Source organism: Bos mutus, chromosome 28 (genome assembly GCF_027580195.1).
Source record: "Bos mutus isolate GX-2022 chromosome 28, NWIPB_WYAK_1.1, whole genome shotgun sequence".
NCBI classification, from domain to species: domain Eukaryota; kingdom Metazoa; phylum Chordata; class Mammalia; order Artiodactyla; family Bovidae; genus Bos; species Bos mutus.
In genome coordinates this window covers 17,213,314-17,235,709 of record NC_091644.1, presented here as the reverse complement: position 1 = coordinate 17,235,709, position 22,396 = coordinate 17,213,314, and the positions used below count along the sequence as shown (strand labels likewise).

The 22,396-nt window shown below is 37.7% G+C and overlaps 1 protein-coding gene across 2 annotated transcripts in view; it reads right to left on the bottom strand.

The window, feature by feature from the left end:
- The window catches only part of MICU1 (mitochondrial calcium uptake 1), a 227,940-nt gene that overhangs the window by 36,540 nt on the left and 169,004 nt on the right, over positions 1–22,396 (bottom strand). For both annotated transcript variants that reach the window (XM_005888689.3, XM_070364852.1), the window contains exon 9: positions 6,068–6,205. In XM_005888689.3, the coding sequence (XP_005888751.1) occupies positions 6,068–6,205 (138 nt within the window). The remainder of the gene's footprint in view (positions 1–6,067; positions 6,206–22,396) is intronic.

The window sequence follows — 22,396 nt, the reverse complement described above, 5'->3', positions numbered from 1 at the left end:
ATCAACTATGCCAAAGCCTTTGACTGTGTGGATCACAATAAACTGTGGAAAATTCTGAAAGAGATGGGAATACCAGACCACCTGACCTGTCTCTTGAGAAATCTGTATGCAGGTCAGGAAGCAACAGTTAGGACTGGACATGGAACAACAGACTGGTTCCAAATAGGAAAAGGAGTACATCAATGCTGTATATTGTCACCCTGCTTATTTAACTTATATGCAGAGTACATCATGAGAAATGCTGGGCTGGATGAAGCACAAGCTGGAATCAAAATTGCCGGGAGAAATATCAATAACTTCAGATATGCAGATGACACCACCCTTATGGCAGAAAGTGAAGAAGAACTAAAAAGAGCCTCTTGATGAAAGCAAAAGAGGAGAGTGAAAAAGTTGGCTTAAAGCTCAACATGCAGAAAACTAAGATCATGGCATCTGGTACCATCACTTCATGGCAAACAGATGGGGAAACAATGGAAACAGTAGCTGACTTTATTTTTTTGGGCTCCAAAGTCACTGCAGATGGTGACTGCAGCCATGAAATTAAAAGATGCTTACTTTTTGGAAAGAAAGTTATGACCAACCTAGACGGCATATTAAAAAGCAGAGCCATTACTTTGTTAAAAAAGGTCTGCCTAGTCAAGGCTAAGGTTTTTCCAGTAGTCATGTATGGACGTGAGAGTTGGACTATGAAGAAAGCTGAGCGCCGAAGTATTGCTTTTGAACTATGGTGTTGGAGAGGCTCTTGAGAGTTCCTTGGACTGCAAGGAGATCCAACCAGTCCATCCTAAAGGAGAGTTGGACACGACCGAGTGACTAAACTGAACTGAACTGAAACGATAGGTCAAAGTCCCGAGTAAGCTGTCAGGCTCATTACTACAAAACTAGTAGTAATGAATTTACTCAGTTATGCTCTGAGATATATTCTCTTCTGTGGTTTGTATAGGGTCTTGAGGGATAGGAAATAAGGAAAAGGCTGAGGTATATGACACTAATTGTATTGAGGGTGGGGAGAATTGAAAATGAAATAGGTGGAAAAATAAAATTAAATCTCTGAATAGTAACTCACAGCTTAGTACTCTTTTGAGGGAGGTACAGGTTTCAAAGGTAATCAGTAACACAAAGCAAATCAATGAAGTAGAATTCTAACCTTTTAAGTTTAATGGCCACATCTTGGGTGCTATACTACATAGTTTTGGTGGACACCCAGTAATTGGGGTTAGAGTTTCTCAAAGGTTCTGGGATCAATGTTTCTAGAATCTGACATCTTATGAAGACCACAATGTGGGTTCAACTGTCAAGCATCTGAGAGAATATATGAACAGAAGAGACCACATGAATATTATCCACAGAAAACAAGAAAAGTAAATAACCTAATAGTTTTATTATATCTTTATGAGGGTACATACTATACATTCATCAATGCATCTGATAAACAACTGCCTGTGAGACATCATACAGAGGATGGCAAAGATGAGTAAGATGGTGCTTTTCAGAGGCTCAAAGTTGAGTGGGTTGTATTATAATTATTTATTATGTCTTCCTCCACTATGAGAACAGACAGCTGGTTTTGCTCATTCTTGTATTCCCAATATTTAGAAGAGTGCCTGGCACATGGGTGCTCAATAAATATTGATATGAAATTAGATCATCCTTTGCATAAATATATGTTTTATTAGACTATTACAGACTACATATTTCTTGAGGATAGGTGATGGCTTTATCTTTTATCCTAAAGTACCTGGTTTTGAATATAGCAATGTCTGCCACTGAACTGTAACTTTCAATTCATTCTTGAGTGTATTTACTAAATTATTAAAGCTTGTGGGCGTCTGCACTCTTAACCATAGAGAACCAACACTGTGAATTACACCTATGAAGTCTCAGGAAACTCTTTTATTTAATGAGGAGAAGAAGGTAATTTGAAGGATGGAAAGTTTTAAAACATTTTAAGTTGAGTCACATTTGACCTAGAAGAAAAATTCACAGAAAAAAAAGACAGTGAGGGGAATGGGGAAAATCTGATAGAGGTTAGGGACTAATCTTGAAAGCAAAGCTGAAACAAAACATGTTTTCCATAAAACAAAAAAAGAAAGAAAGAAAAGAAAAAACTGCCTTTGTTAAATAAGAAACATGGTGGTTATTCAGCATGAACAGAGTCATTTTTCCGGGCATGGCAGGCTCCCCAGTTCTTCCAGCTATTACTCAGGGACAGAACTAGAGACACTGATGAAGCAGACTTTTCCAGCCCAGTGGCTGTGGCAAGCTTTACTGCACTTTAGAATCACCTGGGGAGACTTTTAAGCACTGCTGATGCCTGGACCCACCCACTGAGCTTCTGATTTAGTTGATTTGAAGAGGGTCTCAACAACCACATTTCTGAAAAGTTCCCCAAGTGAGCCTACTGGAAAACCAGGTCCAGAGAACTGCGTTAGAGGAAGAATATGGTCAGGAAAAACAGAATTTTGTTAGAGAAGGGACAAGATCTGTAATAGGAAGCCTCAGATTTTAGTCCAGATTGTGGGCAGATCATTAATTTCTCTTCTTCTGTGTCTCTATATTCTCAAAGGCAAAATGAGATCTAGCAAAGCTGTTAGAAACACAAAAAATAAAAATGGCTGTGAAGCACTGCATGGTCACTAATATGCCAATATTTATTTAATATCACCACTAGGACCTTCAGTCTTTTAGTTCTGGTTTGAAATTTTGTACAGAACCCCACACAGAAAGTGATTAACATGTGCCAAATGAAAACTTACATTTTCATGTTAACAAATCCAGAGTGGAATAAAGGAAGCAATTAGAAATCAGATAGTCATTCCTCTATAATGGGAAATGGTCCCAGAGAGATGGACTGGTAACCTTAGGAGGAAAGGCCCTTCATTAACTCTCATTTTAGTTAATTGCTATGTTCACAAATTATTTTACCAACATGAGAGTACAATCAATCTCCATCTCCTTTCTAAAGCAGGCTAGAAATTCTGGGCCAGAAATAATTTAGCACCCCAGATTTTTATCACCTGACAAAATTTGTCTTTTCACTTCAGGGCTTTTTTACAAGGTCTTTGGGTCCTAAATTAATTCCTGCCAAAGCTAGAATACTTTATTTCTTCAAGGGAGATGTCTCCAACACCCAATTTATTGCTTTTAAATATAAATTCATATCAAAACATGAATTGACCTATCATGATAGATAATGTTGTTTAGTTGCCAAGTGGTGTCCGACTCATTTGCAACCCCATGGACTGTAACCCTCAAGGATCCTCTGGTCCATGGGATTTTTCAGGCAAGAATACTAAAGTGGGTTGCCATTTCCTTCTTCAGGGGATCTTTCTGACCCAAGGACAAAACCTGTGTCTCCTGTACTGGCAGGCTGATTCTTTACCACTGAGAGACTTGGGGAGTGGTAGAAAATTATTTTAAGGTCAAATCAATGCCAGGACCAAAACTTTAAAAATAAGTTTGGTCAGGGATCTCTGGCAGTTCAGCGGTTAGGACTCCATGCTTCCAATGCAGGGATGGGGGTGGGGCGTTGCAGGTCAATCCCTGGTGGGAGTGCATGCTGTGTGGTGCAGCCAAAACATTAAAAAAGGGTCTGGTCAACAGAAACGTGCGTTCTCTACAAAATTCACCTAGATATTTGTGATCAACTTTCTGAAATTACAACTTCCAATAGATATGAGCTGTGTACTAGGTAATATAGGAGTTCTCTTTAGGAGAGAAGCATTGTCCTCTGTCACTTTCTGTTAAGGAGTCTTCCTTCATAGCCAAGAGAACACCTTCAGACTGGCTGGACTGCTCAGAGAAGCTGACACTCTCTCTCAGAATCCAGCCTGCTCTCAGTTGCAGTCCACAGCCTGTTCAGAGGTCCTTGCAGCTTTTCAACACCCAAGGTATGGAGGAAAAACTCTAGCTGATAAGAACTGCTTTCCACCAACTTGGGGGTGATGCTATTCAAGCAAGATTTCCTGAACAAAGATTGATGGAAATAAGCCCAGGCAATTCTATTTCTTACTGAGTCTTTAAAGTTTAGAGCCTGCATAAAGGACAAGGGTCTCAGTTTACGAGGCCAGTTAAGTGATCTATCCAACGTCCACAGAAACTTCTCAGGCAGGACTTGAACTCAAGTCTTCTAGCTCCATGTCTACTATATCACACTACCTTCGCAATCCCTCATGGAACATGTTTAATGTTAGGTCAATTTTCCAGGCATGGCTAAGTGGTAATTGTTGTCATGTGGGAAGGGTATTGGGCTGAGGATGAGATCTGGGGTCTAGCCCTTGCACTGCTGTGTGTGTTTGTGTATGTGTGTCTCTGTGAGTGTGTACATGATCTTTAAAAGATCTGGCCTCTTTACTAGTTTTTGGTTCAGTTTGTTCATCCACTGCCTAGAAAACCCCAGACACTGACTCAGTTCTACCATCTGCTTCTTCCTGTACCAGGTACAGCTCTGAAGGCTCTCACAGAGCAGTGTTGACTAGTGTCATCACAAATCCATGGTCTCCAATCTCATGCTGCTCAAAAAAGACCCATTCATCTCCTCCTGAAATCTCTAATAATCTTAGTCTCAGTCTTTTGCTTCTATGCTTGCTCCTTTCCAAATTATTCTTCATAAAGCATCCAGAGTTGTCTCTTTAAACATACACACAACCACGCTATTTTCCTGCTCACAACTCTTTAAAAATAGTTTCTCATTGCACTGTGAATAAAACCCCAACTCATTCCATGCCTACAAGGTCTTGCAGGTTCTTGCCCACATCTTCCTCTCAGACCTCATCTCAGGCCATTCTCCTCTTTGTTAGTATTTGACAACCACAATAATCCCGGTTTAGCTCCTTACACATGCCAGATTCGTCTTTCCTGCTTGTTATGGAGTGAATGTTTGTGTCATCTCACCCCTGAAACTTAATACACTGAAGCCTTAACCCCCACTGTGGCTGTATTAGGAGATCGGGCCTCTAAAAAAATAATAAAGGTTAAATGAGGTCACAATGCTGGGGCCCCAGTCAGATAGGATTAGTGTCCTTATAAGAAGACACATTAGAGAGCATGTTCTCTCTCTGTATAAACACTAAGGAAAGGTAATGTGAAGACAGAGCAAGAAAGTGGCTGTCTAAAGGACAGGAAGAAAGCTTTCATTAGAAACCCAGTTTGCCTTCACACTGATAACAGACTTCTAACCTCCAGAACAGTGAGAAAACAAATTTCTGTTTTTGAAGCCACCCCGTCTATAGTATTTTGCTATAGAAGCCCAAGCAGAGTTAATATACTACTGCCTCAGAGTTTTAAACATATGCTATTTCCTTCTTTCTGGACCCTCCCTCTTTCTTCTTCCTTCCTTTTTTCAACTTTCTCACTTTCTGTTTAATATGCCTTCCAATTGGACCACTGTAATAAAACAACTCTCCCGAACGTCACCATTTCACCAAAACCACCAGGTATTTATCATTTTATTTTACTGGACCCTCTCTTTCCCATGGGACACTGTAGATCCCTTAGTTTTTGAACCCTCTTCTTCCCTGGCTTTGATTTCAATACTTTCTCTAGGTACTCCTCTAACCATTTCCTCAAGATTTCATTCTGGAACTGCTTAAATGTTAGTGTTCCACTTGATCTTGCCCTTGGCTCATGGTTCTTTTCTGTATAATATTCTCTTTGGGTAACTTCATCAATCTTCATGATTTTAATTCTAATAGTGTGTTGATGATTCCCAAACCCAGCTCAGTCCTCTAAAATAGATTTGAATATTCAACTGCTGGCTAACCATCTCTACTTGGGTAGTCCCCAGGCACCTTAAACTGAAGATATCTACAAGGGAACTCTATATCTCCCCTGGGGAACCAGTCTCTCTCTTTCAATTCACTATTTCAGTTCATGGTCACATTGTGATCTGAACAAAAAAACCTAGGGTCATTCGAGGCTACCCCTTCTCCTTCACAAACTGCTTATTTTTTTTTTTCAAGTACCAGAAATAAATTAGTCATAATTAGTTACTAGTTCACTCCCATTATGTTAGTACCTTTGCAGTAACAATATGCTCTCATGGGTTCCTCTAAGCAAAAATACCTACCTTTCCTTCTTTGAAGTGCTTCTTGAGCTGCTTCTGCATGGCAGTCAGCTTCTTGGACTGCACTCCACTGTAAGCCAGCAGCATGCCACCAAACTGCCTCTCAGTGATTCTCCCATCCACAGGGTCATGGCGTTCAAACTGTAAAGTGAACAGAAAGAATGTTCACGAGGTCAAATGGAAAGTATTTTGACATGGGATGTGGATTCTGAGAACAACTAATGGCTGGGATCATATTTTGAACTGTAATTCTTACCAAGACTTAAAAAAATTAGAAACAGAATATTTGGGTATTCCAGATCTGCCACTAAGTTACCCAACTACTCTAGGAGTCAATTTTCTCACCAATAAAACAGCTGCTATAACATTTCCTGTATCTTCTAGATCAGGAACTTCCTTGTGAGAATAAAAACCATGTTAAATCTCCATTCAAACTCATCAGTAATATTATTAGTAATAAGTGCTCTCTGGATCATCCACATCTCTGTTACTCAGAGAAAACTTCTTAAAAGTTAATTATTATAAATTTGATCAATTGTACATACCAGTTCCTTGATCTGTACTTAATGTTGTTATACAGACCTCTAAAAATTTCAAAGAAGAGCAATGTGTTTTCCAGTTTTCCCCCAAATGGTAATCAAATGTTAGAACATCAACAGAACTTGAAAAAAAAATGTATAGGGCATACGATGCCTCAATTAGACATGCATACTTATCACAAAGCTACAAAAAATCATTACGCATATTTAAATATGCAGACAGAAAGGCTAAGCACAAAAAACTTCAAGCTAATCTAAGTAATATCAGAAAATGAAGATTGTCATTTAAAAACAGAGAGAAGTGATCTCAATACCAGCTGCAGTGTTAATAATATGTAAATGTGTATTAATAAAATGGCTAAAGATGGGCCTAGAAACCAATTAGAAAGCAAAATGATTTTAACATGGTAAAATTTCCCCACGGTTTTATGGAAAATAACAGTTACAAAGAAACTTTCAGATTCCTACATGGTAGGGCAAAATCTTATTCTCCTAAGAGGGTTATATAAAGACATAGGACATTGCTAAGATCAAGTCAACAAACATTTCCTGAATGTCTACTAGTTATCTAGCACTGTTAGTCACTGTAGGGTACAGGAAAGAAGAAGATTCAGTTTCTGTCCTTAGGAACTTTACCATCTAGTAACAAGATAAGGTTTACATGTAAGACATAAAATAAGGAAGTATGTAGTTAAGGGTGAAAGTCTCTCTCAGTTTTTATTTCCTTGCTTAGTTTGGTAAATCAATATACACTTTGTCTCCTCATTGGTCAGACTATGTCAGTGAGCAAGACACAAGAATTACTTTTTAACAACAGCAATCATTTGCTGATAGTGTACTATGAACCAGGTACTTCACTCATACAATCTTTCATTTAATTGCTGTAACAATCCTATGGAGTAGATATTATCAGCTCCATTTTACAGTTGAGAAAACTGAGGTAGATGAAGTTAGAGCTGGGAGTCATATGTGGCTCTGTCTGGACCCACAGACTGTTATCTCAATAACATACTATTTCCTCCTTCTAAACACTAGTACATATTTATCCTATAGGATAGCAACATGTTGTTTTGGATAAACTTATAAAGCAAGAGTGCTTAGTCATATTTGAGTGAGAAGCAAAACTTGTTCCATAGAAATCAGCATCAGCAATACTAAGCAAAAGCCTCGTTTTTAACTCAACCACTCAGTATTTCATGTTTGCCACACCATCACTTCTACAGAGCTGATTAATTTTTGACAATACCAAAAGTTTTCAGGATTTAAGTTTGACTTATGATTCAATTAACTACCCTGAAACAAAAATGGAGGACTGATAAAGTTTTTTTGCAAATGAACATACTTTCTGCAATGTTTAAATCAGATTTTCAGTGACATGTGATATCCACGCCAAAGTTGGGGTTCTTTAAGGCAAGTGAAACAAAGCTGCCATCCCTGGTCTCCTAGGCTTCCACTATTTAGGGTGTTCATTTTACCTTTATCTGGGAGATTTCACAGTTGTACAGAAATCCCATAAATTTGAATTAGATGAGTTAAGTTTTATCCCACAAGATAGATTCAAGGTTGCAATGTCTCTTTTTACAGTGTTGGCAGCAGCAGCAGCAGTGTGCTCAGGCTTATGAAAGCCTGCATTCATCTGCTCTCCACAGGGGCATAAACCTCACCTCTGCCACGTTTCAAAGCAGTAAAGACAATTTCCAGTGGAGATCCCCAAGTAACAATTCCAGTGCTCAAATTAGCATTTTTATTAATGTTCTTTGAAAACACAGACTTGCCTTTTTCTATCATTATTATTATTGTTGATATTTTGATGTGGTTGGAACATGAAAGGGAGTGAAAGTGAAAGTGTCCGACTCTTTGCATGGACTGCTGCCTGCCAGGCTCCTCTATCCATGGAATTCTACAGGCCAGAAAACTGGAGTGGGTAGCTGTTCCCTTCTCCAGTGGATCTTCCCAACCCAGGGTTTGAACCCAGGTGTCCCGCACTGCAGGCAGATTCTGTACTGTCTGAGCCACCAGGGAAGCCTAAAAACTATAAAACTCAGCTCCAAGCAGTATAGCCCACTTCAAAGTTCACTACCTTCTCTACAGTTAGATTTGGAGCAGCACTAAAGACCTACTAGGCCAGGGAGCGTCAAGTGTAGTTTCTCAAGGACCTGAATTAGGGCTATATTTTCAAGGGCAATAGCTTGACATCATGTGGCACCACATGAATATAATCCCCAAGGTCATGAGAGGGTCTTTGGGGAAAGATAGATTATTACAAAATTATCACAGTGTAGAAAGCTTCTAATTATACATCTGGAAGCAATTCAAATGATTGGCTTGTATTTTATTTATCAGATATTGATAAAGCCTCTTAAGTTCCACTTCAGTAGGACAATTAAGAAATTCCATTCTATTTGATCCTGTGGCACAGAATATGTGTGTTCCAGGGTACCACCCACAATTTTCTCTGCTCCTTCAGACTGTATTTACAAAGCTACAGTAATAGAAACAGCATGGTACTGGCATGAAACCAGACATAAAGATGAGTGGAACAAAAGAGCCCAGAAATAAACCCACACACCCTGGGGTTAACTACTATGACACAGGGATAAGAAAACACAATGGAGAAAAGACTATTCCTTCAATAAGTGGTGCTGGGAAAACTGGAAAGACACTGAAAACAAGGAGATTAGAACATTCCCTCCTATCATATATAAAACATTCCACATATAAAAACAAACTCAAGATGGTTTAAAGATCTAAACATGAAACCTGAAACCATAAAACTCCCAGAAAAAAAGTTTGACATAAATTGTAGCAGTATTTTCTTGCATCAGTCTTCTAAGACAAGAAATAACATAAAAAGAAATAACATTAAAAATGAAATTAAAAAGAAATAACATAAAAAAATAAACAAATGGGACCTAATTAAACTTAAAAGTTTTTGCTCAGCAAAGGAACCATTGACAAAACAAAAAGACAACCTATGGGATGGAAGAAAATATTTGTAAATAATGAGAAGGGGTTCATATCCAAAACATACAAAGAGCCTATACAAGTCAGTATCAAAAAAACCCAATCAGAAAATGGGCAGAAGACCTGAATAGACATTTTTCCAAAGAAGAAATACAGATGGCTAACAGGCACATGAAAAGATATTCTGTATCATTAATTATTAAAGAAATGTGTAAATCAAAACCACAATGAGGTATCACGTCACACCTGTCAGACTGTCTATCATCAAAAAGTTTACAAATAAATGGTGGCGAAGGTATGGAGAAAAGGGAACTCTCTTCCTATACTGCTGGTGCAAATGTAAATTGGTGCAGGCTGTTGAGGTCCTTTAATGGACCGGAACCTGGTGGTCCAGTGTCGACGATAAGAAAGTAAAGGAGAGAGAAAGAGGCTGATATTCCTTGGTTTACGCAGAAAACCAATAAAGCTCCTGACACGGGGCTTGCGCTATTCATGAAGGCACCTGGCACCCTCTCGATGGGGTGAAGGCACAGAGTACCTTCTCGAGAGGGTCTCATTAGCCTGGGCAAGAAAGTGAGCCCAGTGGGCTTCTGCGCTCCAGAGAAATAGCCTGAGAGAGAGAGAGAAGACACGGGAACCCAAGCTCTGATGGAGCAAAGGTGTTTTATTCAACATTGTGTGAGTATTTATACTGTCTTACAAGGTAGCTGTTTTCAGCAGAGATAAAATCAAAACTTACAAGTTATCAACGAAACATGAGGTCATCCATATGAAAGAGAGAGGGTTGTAAATAATCACTTTTACCATATGGGTCATAAAAAGGAAGAGGGTCGTAAATAATTACTTATCACCGTATGGAAAAACTAATGAAGGAAATGCATGCATTCCTAAGCCCCAAGGAGTAGTTTGCTACTCCACTTAATTCCTGAATATTCAGGAATTACTAAGGGACAAACGATTCATGACAGATCCAAAACAGCACACAGGAAGCCTCCTGTTAAATGCTTCCTGACAGCAGGTCACTACAGAAAACAGTACGGAAGTTCATTAAAAAACTAAAAATAGAACCACTATATGACCCATCAATTCAACTCCTAGGTATATCTATCTGAAAAAAATGAAAACACTAATTCAAAAGACACATGCACCCCGATGTTCATACCAGCACTATTTACAATAACCAAGACATGGAAGGAACTCAAAAGCCATCAACAGATGACTGAACTAAGAAGACGCAGTATATATATAAGCATATATGCAATGGAGTACTACTCAGCCATAAAAAGAAGGAAATACAGTCATTTACAGTAATATGGATGAATCTAGAGAACATTATGTTTAGTGAAATAAGTCAGAGAAAGACAAATAATATTATCACTTACATGTGGAATCTAAAAATAGTACAAATGAATGTAAATATAAAACAGACACAGACTCAAAGATACAGAAAATAAACTTACAATTATCAAAGGGGAGATGAAAGGAGGGACAGACAAATTAGGGGTATGGGCCTAATAGATATAAACTACTATATACAAAATGGTAAGCAATAAGGATATATTGTAGAGCATAGGAAATTATATCCATTATCTTGTAGTAATCTATAATGGAGTATAATCTGCAAAAATACTGAATCACTATGCTGTACACCTGAAATGAACACAATATTGTAAACTGACTATACTTCAATAAAACAAAAAAGAAATTCGAATCTGTTGAATCCTGTGGCACAGAATATGTATATTCAAGCACACTACCCACCATTTGCATGGCTTCCCTGAGTCTAGGAATAGAGCTGAACAGCTTAGCATTTCTCTTCTGTCACTGCCACTTTCTCAAATGGATACAAGCTGTTGGCTTCCTGTTGTTCCCCAGGGGGCTGCAGGGCAGAGAAACAGAGGACAGAGAAGAGGAGCCAAAAAACTGTCTGCAAGATTTTCCATCGGTTTCTGACCACACTGTGCCTCTCTTCCCATCCTTGGCCCTTGTTGTTCTTTGGAAGGACAGATGGTATTTGTGTGCATATGTGCATACACACACACACACACACACACACATACAGAGAGAGGAAATGATTTAAGGAAGAAGGGAAGCTAGGAAGAAAACATGTACTATGAACAAAGGCCAAAATAAGATTAGAAAATCGTAAAAGAAAAAAGAAATCAGTATCTGCAAGTGGGTCTTGATTTATTAAAGCCTTTTGAGGTTAATATATTTCAACAAATGTAAAATTCTTCTCTATCACAAAATTACATTTCAGGTGACTCTGTCTACCCCTCAGAGTAAATCCTGCCCTTTTACAAGTATAGGCTTTTCCTAGCTTCTGAACTGTACAATTCAAGTAATGCAGAGTAATCTCAAGCCACTGAGCTGAATACATCTTTTTCCATCTGACAGTATTTGGATTTTGAGATGTGAATCATGTCACTGCTGCTACCACTAGGAGTCTCAGAAAAACTGTTTTGGAAAAATGATTTCAGGCCCAGTTCTCTACTGCAAACCACCCAGCAAACATGACATGTACATTCCACAGCTTAAATATGAAATCTATGTTTCTACAATTGGTAAGGGACATTAGAGAGCTCCAGGTCAAATTACCTTAATCTTAAAAGTATGAATTTTCTTAATCTTTAAATACAAGATGCATCTTCATTGTCAATAATTAATATGACTGTCTTTTGGCTAGGGAGGAAGGCCTACAATTTGGATTGAAGGCAACATGATTCAGTGCCCTGAGCAAGGGCCAAAACAATCCATTGGCATCTAGGGCCATGAGATTATAGATTACCAAATTTTTAACTTGCTAGACTCTTCTACTCTAAATCCAAGGATTCTTTCTATTTAAAAATGGTTTTAAAGAAAATTCATGTTGGTGAGTAAATCAAGTGACTAAAAGACCTGAGTACCAATCACACAGTTAGATCGGAAAAAGATTAACTTTATAGTCTGATAGTCAAAGTTAGGAAAATAACAAGACTAATGCATGAACTTAATATAGGATAATAAAAATCAGGATGTATTTGACTAAAGGTGTTGGAGAAAAATATTTTAGATCTGGAACAAAAGGATTCAAGGTTTGATACATTTTGTTTTCATTCCATGCCAAGTAATATATTTAAATGACTAGGAATATAGATTTTAGAATCAGCTGCCTGGGTCTGAATTTCAGCTTGAACCTATACTTGCTGCTGTGACTTACTTTCTCTAAAAATTTAACTTCTTCTCATCAAAAAAATAAAAGGGAGATAATATTCACAACCTCAAAGTGTTATAAGGATTACTTGGGATAATGTGTGCAGAGAAATTAGTACAGAGTTTGGTGCATAGTCTGAATTCCAATAAATGTAGCAATTAATATTCTTATCACCATATCACTTCTCAGGAAAGTGCCTCAATTGATTATTCTTTTTTTAAAAATATAAATTTATTTATTTTAATTGGAGGTTAACTACTTTACAATATTGTATTGGTTTTGCCATACATCAACATGAATCCACCATGGGATTATTCTCTTCTTAATAAGTGTTAACTAAGTTCAACTTACTAGGTTTCACTTCTCTTTTCATAATTGCTTTCACCCCGTCTCTGTTTACAAACTACTACTTTCATATTTGAAGAGCAGAAAAAGTGAATGCAACAAATATCATTTGTTATACAATATAATAGAATAATTCCTAGATTAAACTACCTAGAGGAGGCTGAAGCAGAACAACTTAATAAGACCTGTATCCCGGCCATATATTACTACACAGAAAACTTGCATAAAGGAAGTACACAATAAATATGTAGTAAGTGAACAGAGGTAGAACACTAGAAAATTAATTCACAGCACGGTGTCCTAATGTTGAGAATATTTCCTATTGGAGGCAAGGATTACCTCTCCATTTCTCCCTTAACACCTACTTCCACAATATTGATTTTTATAAGAATATGTTTGAGAACGTCATTAAATATGACTAGTCAGTAATATATTTGAGTGCTTATTAATACGCCAGGTGTGGTCGCACAGAGTCGGACACGACTGAAGCGACTTAGCAGCAGCAGCAGCAGCAGTCCTAAGAACTTACCTTATGTAATCCTCACAATGTTATATAATAGGTATTATTATTATTGTTTTATTTTATAGACATGGGCACACAAGCAGAGAGAAATTAAATAACTTGCTCATACAGTTAATCTGGTGAGAAATTTCTCTTTTGGCCAAAGCAATCTTTTGCTTTTTTTTTTTTTAAATAAATTTATTTATTTTAATTGGAGGCTAATTACTTTACAATATTGTATTGGTTTTGCCATACATCAACATGAATCTGCCATGGGTATACACGTGTTCCCCATCCTGAAACCCCTCTCACCTCCTTCCCTGTACCATCCCTCTGGGTCATCCCAGTGCACCAGCCCCAAGCATCCTGTATCCTGCATCAAACCTGGACTGGCGATTCGTTTCATGTAAGATATTATACATGTTTCAATGCCATTTTCCCAAATCATCCCACCCTCGCCCTCTCCCACAGAGTCCAAAAGACTGTTCTATACATCTGTCTCTTTTGCTGTCTTGCATACAGGGTTATCTTAAAGGCATCAACAGTCATATTTCCTTTCTTACTCTGGTTACGGAAAGCTTAGTCAAGTTTGTGACCTACCTCTATTAAGAACGGGAGTTTACAACTTATATTTTTCATAATAATCTTACTTCTGGCTTTCTCCTAACCTTCTTCCATTTTTTAACTTTCATTTCTCAGCAAGTTTTATTTTGTTTCACTGAATATATTCTTTAGGGCTTTATTAAACCCTTTTTTGAACAAAGCAGGGTATAAAAAAGTGGTGTTGGACATCTTTGTTGTTTCAGTTTTTGGTTATGATAAATATCACCACTGGGATAAAGTTTTTCTGTATTTTTCATCATTATTTTTGGGTTGACCTCTAGAAATGAATTATGAAATGAAAATCTATACACTCTTTTAATTTTTGACTATGAAATATTTGATATATACAAATAAAACCCATGATAGACAAGTCATGAAGCATAATAATTAAAAAAACTTCCATGAATATACCACTAATCTGAGAGGAAGCATTAGCACAAACAGTTGGGGTTCATCCCTCTGCCTCCCCTAAGAGGTAACATCACTGGACTTCATTTTTTACTGCCTTGCAATCTTTGTTTAGTTAAAAACACGTTAACAATATTGTTTATTTCTTCTTTCTTCTGAACTTTATAAAATGGTATCATAGGGATGTATTCGTTTGTGATTTTCTTTTTCCAATTAACCGTTATACTTTTAGAATTCATTCATGTTGATACATTTTTTAAAATTTAAATTTATTTAATTGGAGGCTAATTACTTTACAATATTGTATTGGTTTTCCATACATCAATATGAATCCGCCATGGGTGTACATTTAAGCATGCTTCTTTCATTCTTACTCTATTGTAGATTTCTATTATTTGAAAATATCACTATCAGTTTTCCTATAAATGGACATCTGAGTTATTGTCAGCCTTTTTTATAAAAAGGCTATTATGGATATTCTTATACCAGTGTCCTGATGAAACAGCAACAAGGGTTCCAAGTCTAGAGCATGTATGTAGAAGTGGAACTCCTGTCTTATCAAGATAATATCTAATTACTTGCCAAAAGAATCACACCAATACTTTTCATCAGCTATGTACAAGAGCTCCCTTTGTTTCATACTTTCACCAGTACTTGGTGTCGTCAGACTTTTTATTTTTTGCCAATCTAGTGTGTGTAAAAATAGTAGGTATAAATTCTTTAATGCTTTTGATATATACTGCTTAATTTCTAGAAAGATGTATTGTTTTACAATCCTAACAGTATATGAGAACACCCTTGATAACATCAAGTATAATTTTTAAAAATCTCTGCTAGAGTAAAAATGGTAACCCATTTTAATTAGCATTTCTTTGATTACTAGTGAGGCTGACCATTTTTCATATATGTGTACTGGTCATTTCTATTTCTTCCTCTGAATTTTCTACCTTCTTTGCCTATTTATTTACAGAAGTGCTGAAATATGTCTCATTAATTTATAAGATTAAAAATATTTGCCCTGTATTAATATAGTATAAGTTTTTTTTACCCAGTTTGCCCATCTTTCAATTTTGCTTAAGTCTGTTTTAAATCTTTATTGTGGTGAAACACATGGATCTATTTGCAACTTGTTTCACTGGCTTATAGCTAGTAACTCTTTTCCTGTTAGATAAGAGGCTAAGTATTGATTTGTCATTTCTTGATTAAAAAAAAGGAAACATAACCTAAAATATTAAAACATATTCTTCAGTGTCAATCAATGAAAGTGATTAAATCCTCAGAACAAAGGTAAGCTTCGCTTTAAAAAGTCCTCCAGATACTCGGTGAAGTAAATCAGACAGAGAAAGACAAATATCATATGATACTACTTATATGTGGAATCTAAAGAAAAGGTATAAATTAACTTATTTACAAAACACAGAGTTACAGATGAAGAAAACAAACTAATGGCTACCAACAGGGGGAAAAGGGGGACGGATAAATTGGGAGGTTGGGACTGACATATACACACTACTATTTATAAAATGTGTGTGTGTGTGTGTGTGTGTGTGTGTGTGTGTGTGCGTGCACGCGTGCATGCTCACTCACTTCAGTAGTGTCTGACTCTTTGCAACCCCATGGATCATAGCCTGCCAGGCTCCTCTGTCCATGGTATTTTCCTGGCAAGAATACTGGAGTGTGTTGCCATGCCCTTCTTTAGAGGATCTGCCTAACCCAGGGATCAAACCCACGTCTCCTGCACTGCCAGCAGGTTCTTTACTTGCTGAGCCACTGGGGATAGATAACTAATAAGAACCTACTGTATAGCACAGGGTACTCTACTCAATATTCTGTAATGATCTATATGGGAAAAGAATTTTAAAAAGAGTGGATATATGTTATATATAACTGAGTCACTTTGCTGATTAGCAGAAACTAGGACAACACTGTAAATCAACAACTATACTCCAATAAAAATTAATTTCAACAAAATAAAATCAACTGAGAATATTAAAATAAATAATAAATCCTCCAACTTGCTGACTTTTTTTAAACTAGTTTTTTTTTTTTTTTCTTTTGCCATGCCACAGAGCACGCAGGATCTTAGTTCCCCAATCACGGATTGAACCCATTCCTCTGGAAGTGTGGGGTCCTAACCACTGGACTGCTAGGGAAGTCCCTTTAACCAGTCTTAATGTTTGGGACTTTAGACTAAAATGGGGTTATTTAAACCTAACTTAACTAGGTTCCTTTTAATTGAGGGAATAAACTCATGGAAATTCAGTCCATTTAACTATCTTTTTTTGTTTAAAGGAATATAATCAGCTCTGGAGTGATGATAGCTCAGTTGGTAAATAATCCGCCTGCAATGCAGGAGACCCCAGTTCAATCTCTGGGTTGGGAAGATCCACTGGAGAAGGGATAGGCTACCCACTCCAGTATTCTGGCCTGGAGAATTCCATGGACTATAGTCCATGGGGTTGCAAAAAGTCAGACACGACTGAGCGACTTTCACTTTCATGGAGTGATGGAGAAAGCGGAAAAAAAAAAAAAAAAAAGTTCAGTTCTAAAGAAAAGAAGGCCTAAAAGGACTATTATACTTTCTTAGAAAAATCCCTCAGGTTGTTAAAGAATAATCCATTCTCTATCATTCATAATAGCAAATATTACTGTTACAGCATTTACTATGTGCCAGATCCTGTTCTAAGTGCTTTCCATATATTAATTCACATAACATTCTGAATTATACAAAATCTGTGTGGTTGTTTTTTTCCTAAGATATGACCTTGATCAATATGAAAAAGACTCAAATTCTGGCAAAATTAACAGCTATTTAATATTCTAATCAATCTATGAAGTTAGTGTTTCCATATGGAATCACTATATCATGTTAGTCTCAAGCTGTTTTTTCCTCTACGATAACTCTTTCAGAAAGCAGTAGATCTTACCATATCCCATTTCTGCTTTCAACACCATTTTATTCTAAATCACAGCAACATGAAAAATACCTTAGTCTTGGCACTATATATTCCTTTGAGATTTGAGGCCCAACATTATTCAGAGTTCAAGGACATTCTTCTTTTCATGAGATCACAAGAATTTTGGAAACAGAAAGTCCATGTATTGGAAAAAAATATAAAAGCTCCAATTTTAGGAGATAAGAACCAAGGACTAATCGTGGTAGGAAAGCAAAGTGCTGCCTTTTTCTCATCTGAGAGTCAGTTTGCTTTCCTCTGACTTCATTATTTCTGTAGATGGCTCTCTGAGACCTATTGTCTAGGCGAAAATACAACATATATTTCCATGCTGCTTTAGTCCGAGCATTGCTGACAGCATGTCAGCACTCTTTTATGAGTTGGAGATTTAGCCTGTTCATTACTTGACACCTAATGTCATTATAAAAGACTTGATGCGCTGATTTTACCTAAAGGTGAGGCAAACCGTGGAAGGCAGCAACCAGTGTGAGAAGCTGTTAAAAAGTAATGATGAAAATTAAGACATACAATTTACTTTGGGCTTGGTGTATTCCTAATGGATCAGTTCCTCACCACAGTGAATTATTAAATAAAGAAAAATAAAAGCCTCAACAAATTAGTAAAGCCAATCTAGCAACATATAGAAGGGATTAAATACCATAACCAAGTGGGATATATCCCACAAATGAGAGGATAGTTTAACAACTGAAAGTCAGTTAAGGTAAGACATATCAAGAGAATAAAGGTCAAAAACTAAATGATCAAAAAAAAAAATGGGGAGAGAGGCAGACATTTCTTCTTGTTACCATTTTCATATGAGAATATGGGTAATTTCTCCTACTTTCATTAAAGAGAAAACTCTCTAAGTCAGTAGACAGCAATTACTGGCAAATGATGAAAATATCAAAATTTGCCTAATAGAGACAAGAAGGATATACATTTTTAGTGGACCCCAGTGAAAGAGCAGGGAAGGGACAGGGTAAAACCTTTAAAAGAATGACATACTGTTGAGGATATGACAAAGACTGGTTAGAATCAGTTAGGTCCAAGATGGCAGAAGATTTGACTTCCAATGGACCTTAAGCCTCATATACGTTCATTGTAATACGTTAGCATGCTAAATGACACAGCCACCAGCGCCATGACAGCTTTGAGGCCAACCATAATAGGACAAAAAGTGGGTAGTGGTCCAATTCCTGGAAATCTCTGCCCCTTTTCCCAAACAGTTGGAATAATCCTCCCCCTTGTTAGCCTATGAAACTACACAGCCCATAAAAACTAACCACCCCACATTTGGGGTCTCTTGCCTTCTAAGATGGCCCACACTCTGTCTGTGGAATGTGTTTCTCCCATGGAATGTGTTCTTTCTTTTTGAGATGTACCACAATCACTGCAGATCGTGATTGCAGCCATGAAATTAAAAGATACTTACCCCTTGTAAGAAAAGTTATGACCAACCTAGATAGCATATTCAAAAGTAGAGACATTACTTTGCCAACAAAAGTCCGTCTAGTCAAGGCTATGGTTTTTCCAGTGGTCATGTATGGATGCAAGAGTTGGACTGTGAAGAAAGCTGAGTGCTGAAGAACTGAAGATTTTGAACTGCGGTGTTGGAGAAAACTCTTGAGAGTCCCTTGGACTGCAAGGAGATCCAACCAGTCCATTCTAAAGGAGATCAACCCTGGGTGTTCTTTGGAAGGAATAATGCTAAAGCTGAAACTCCAGTACTTTGGCCACCTCATGCGAAAAGTTGACTCATTGGGAAAGACTGATGCTGGGAGGGATTGGGGGCAGGAGGAGAAGGGGACAACAGAGGATGAGATGGCTAGATGCCATCACCGACTCGATGGACCTGAGTCTGAGTGAACTCCGGGAGATGGTGATGGACAGGGAGGCCTGGTGTGCTGCGATTCATGGGGTCACAGAGTCAGACAGGACTGAGCGACTGAACTGAACTGAACTGAACACTGGCTCAGATGGTAAGGAATCTGTCTGCAATGCAGGAGACTCAGGTTTAATCCCTGGGTCGGGAAGATCTCTTGGAAGAAGGCATGGCAACTCACTCCAGTATTCCTGCCTGGACAATTCCATGGACAGAGGAGCTTGGTGGGCCACAGTCCATGGGGTCACAAAGAGTTGGACACGACTGAGTGATATTTAAAAAAAACCTAAACATTCTGTCTATGAAATGAGTATCTTTCTAAATAATCTACTTCTTACCTATCACTTTGTCTCTCACTGAATTCTTTTGTGATGAGACATAAAGAGCCTGAATTTCATTAAGTCTTGAGACCAGGCGTGTGATCTCAATTGAAAGACAGTGGGGTCAGGTCCCAATCTGAGTTTTGGCTGGGCTGAATTCCAGGCCCACAGGTTCAAGTCCCAGTCTTGTGTATCTTCACCAGCATGATGTAAATTAGCCATCAATTCACTAAAATATGTAATATGAGCTCTCCCAAGCTGTATTGATTTGTACCTAATTTATAACAATACAATTAAACATAAAGCCTTTCTACAGCAAGAATAATTCAATCAATTTTAGACATTCTGTATTCTTTTTTTTATTCCCCTCCCATCTAGGCTGCCACATAACATTGAGAAGAATTCAATGTGCTATATAGTAGGTCCTTGTTGATTATCCAGTCTAAATATAGCAGTGTTAAAACAGTCTGTATTCTAAAGGAGACATTTTTCAGCTGTGAAAGGACTTGGAACACCTCATGGATCTAGGGAAAGTAAATTGCTTTATGCTAAGCATTCAGATTTTTCTTTATTTTCCCTCTCTGGGATATTGTCCCCACTTTTTGTCTATCTGTACAACCCTGTCCTTTCTTGAACTTAACCTCTCTTCATGGCCCTACTGGTTATTCCAAAACACTTGATTTCTCTGAGTTTTCTGAGATCTTACAATAGGTTAGGTCTATGCAGGTCAGGAAGCAACAGTTAGAACTGGACATGGAACAACAGACTGGTTCCAAATAGGAAAGGAGTATGTCAAGGCTGTATATTGTCACCCTGTTTATTTAACTTATATTCAGAGTACATCATGAGAAACACTGGACTGGAAGAAGCACAAGCTGGAATCAAGATTGCCGGGAGAAATATCAATAACCTCAGATATGCAGATGACACCACCCTTATGGCACAAAGTGAAGAAGAACTAAAAAGCCTCTTGATGAAAGTGGAAGTGGAGAGTGAAAAAGTTGGCTTAAAGCTCAACATTCAGAAAACGAAGATCATGGCATCCGGTCCCATCACTTCATGGGAAATAGATGGGGAAAGAGTGGAAAGAGTGTCAGACTTTATTTTTTTAGGCTCCGCTTTATTTTTTTAGGCTCCAAAATCACTGTAGATGGTGATTGCAGCCATGAAATTAAAAGATGTTTACTCCTTGGAAGGAAAGTTATGACCAACCTAGATAGCCTATTCAAAAGCAGAGACATTACTTTGCCAACAAAGGTCTGTCTAGTCAAGGCTATGGTTTTTCCTGTGGTCATGTATGGATGTGAGAGTTGGACTGTGAAGAAGGCTGAGCGCTGAAGAATTGATGCTTTTGAACTGTGGTGTTGGAGAAGACTCTTGAGAGTCCCTTGGACTGCAAGGAGATCCAACCAGTCCATTCTGAAGGAGATCAGCCCTGGGATTTCTTTGGAAGGAATGGTGCTAAAGCTGAAACTCCAGTACTTTGGCCACCTCATGCGAAGAGTTGACTCATTGGAAAAGACTCTGATGCTGGGAGGGATTGGGGGCAGGAGGAGAAGGGGACGACAGAGGATGAGATGGCTGGATGGCATCATTGACTTGATGGATGTGAGTCTGAGTGAACTCCGGGAGATGGTGATGGACAGGGAGGCCTGGTGTGCTGCGATTCATGGGGTCGCAAAGAGTTGGACATGACTGAGTGACTGAACTGAACTGAACTGAGGCATCATAGAAAATTACGCTTTGCATTATATTTTCTTTTCTTTTTGAAAGTGCACATAATTGCTTTTATAACATTATGTACTTCTTGAAGGAAGAGTCCATGTCTTATATTTTTTACCCTGTCATACCCAGAGCTGGGCCACACAGCATGTCCTCAATAAATAATTTTTGTTGACCGATTAAATTTCTCCCTCATATAAGACTCCCCTATCAATTCTTTACTTATCATCTACTAGGAGCTTAAGACACACTTTTCAGCCTATACTCTTGAATACTGAAGGTGAGACTATGCCACTTCACTAGAATTGATAATTATTCCTGGGGGTGGAAAATCTTAACACCGCCACTAGAATTTCAAAGATATGATTAGTTGTGGGCTCCACTATGAAGCTCCTTTTGCTGCTTTACCTAAGTCCAGTTATATATAAAATTTCTCAATAATATTCAGTTTGCATTTAAAAAACTGAAAGAAACAATAAAAAAAAAAAAGGTAAATAAATAAGCATATGGAGGATACAGACAGGATAGGCAATGCCAGACTCTGTAGGCCAAAATAATTTGTACTCGGAGTCTGAAACTATGCTGGAATGATAAATTAGGTGAGAATGGCAGGTTCATTAATTCATTCAAGTGAAAACCACAAAAACCTATCAGTAAAGTTTCCCTTCTTCTGTCACTTGGTATTGGAAAACCACCATATCATCAATTTTCATAAAATTCAAGCCAGGGTAGATGCCATAAAATCATTATAGTCACACTGTCATCCATTAGGAAAATGGGAATATTTTGATCAAAACACAGAGACCCACTCATCTAAATTAAAAGTCTGAATTGCAGCATCTATACGGAGCTGAAGACATGTGCAGGAGTCTTTTCATTTAGTCTTTAAAAAAATATATG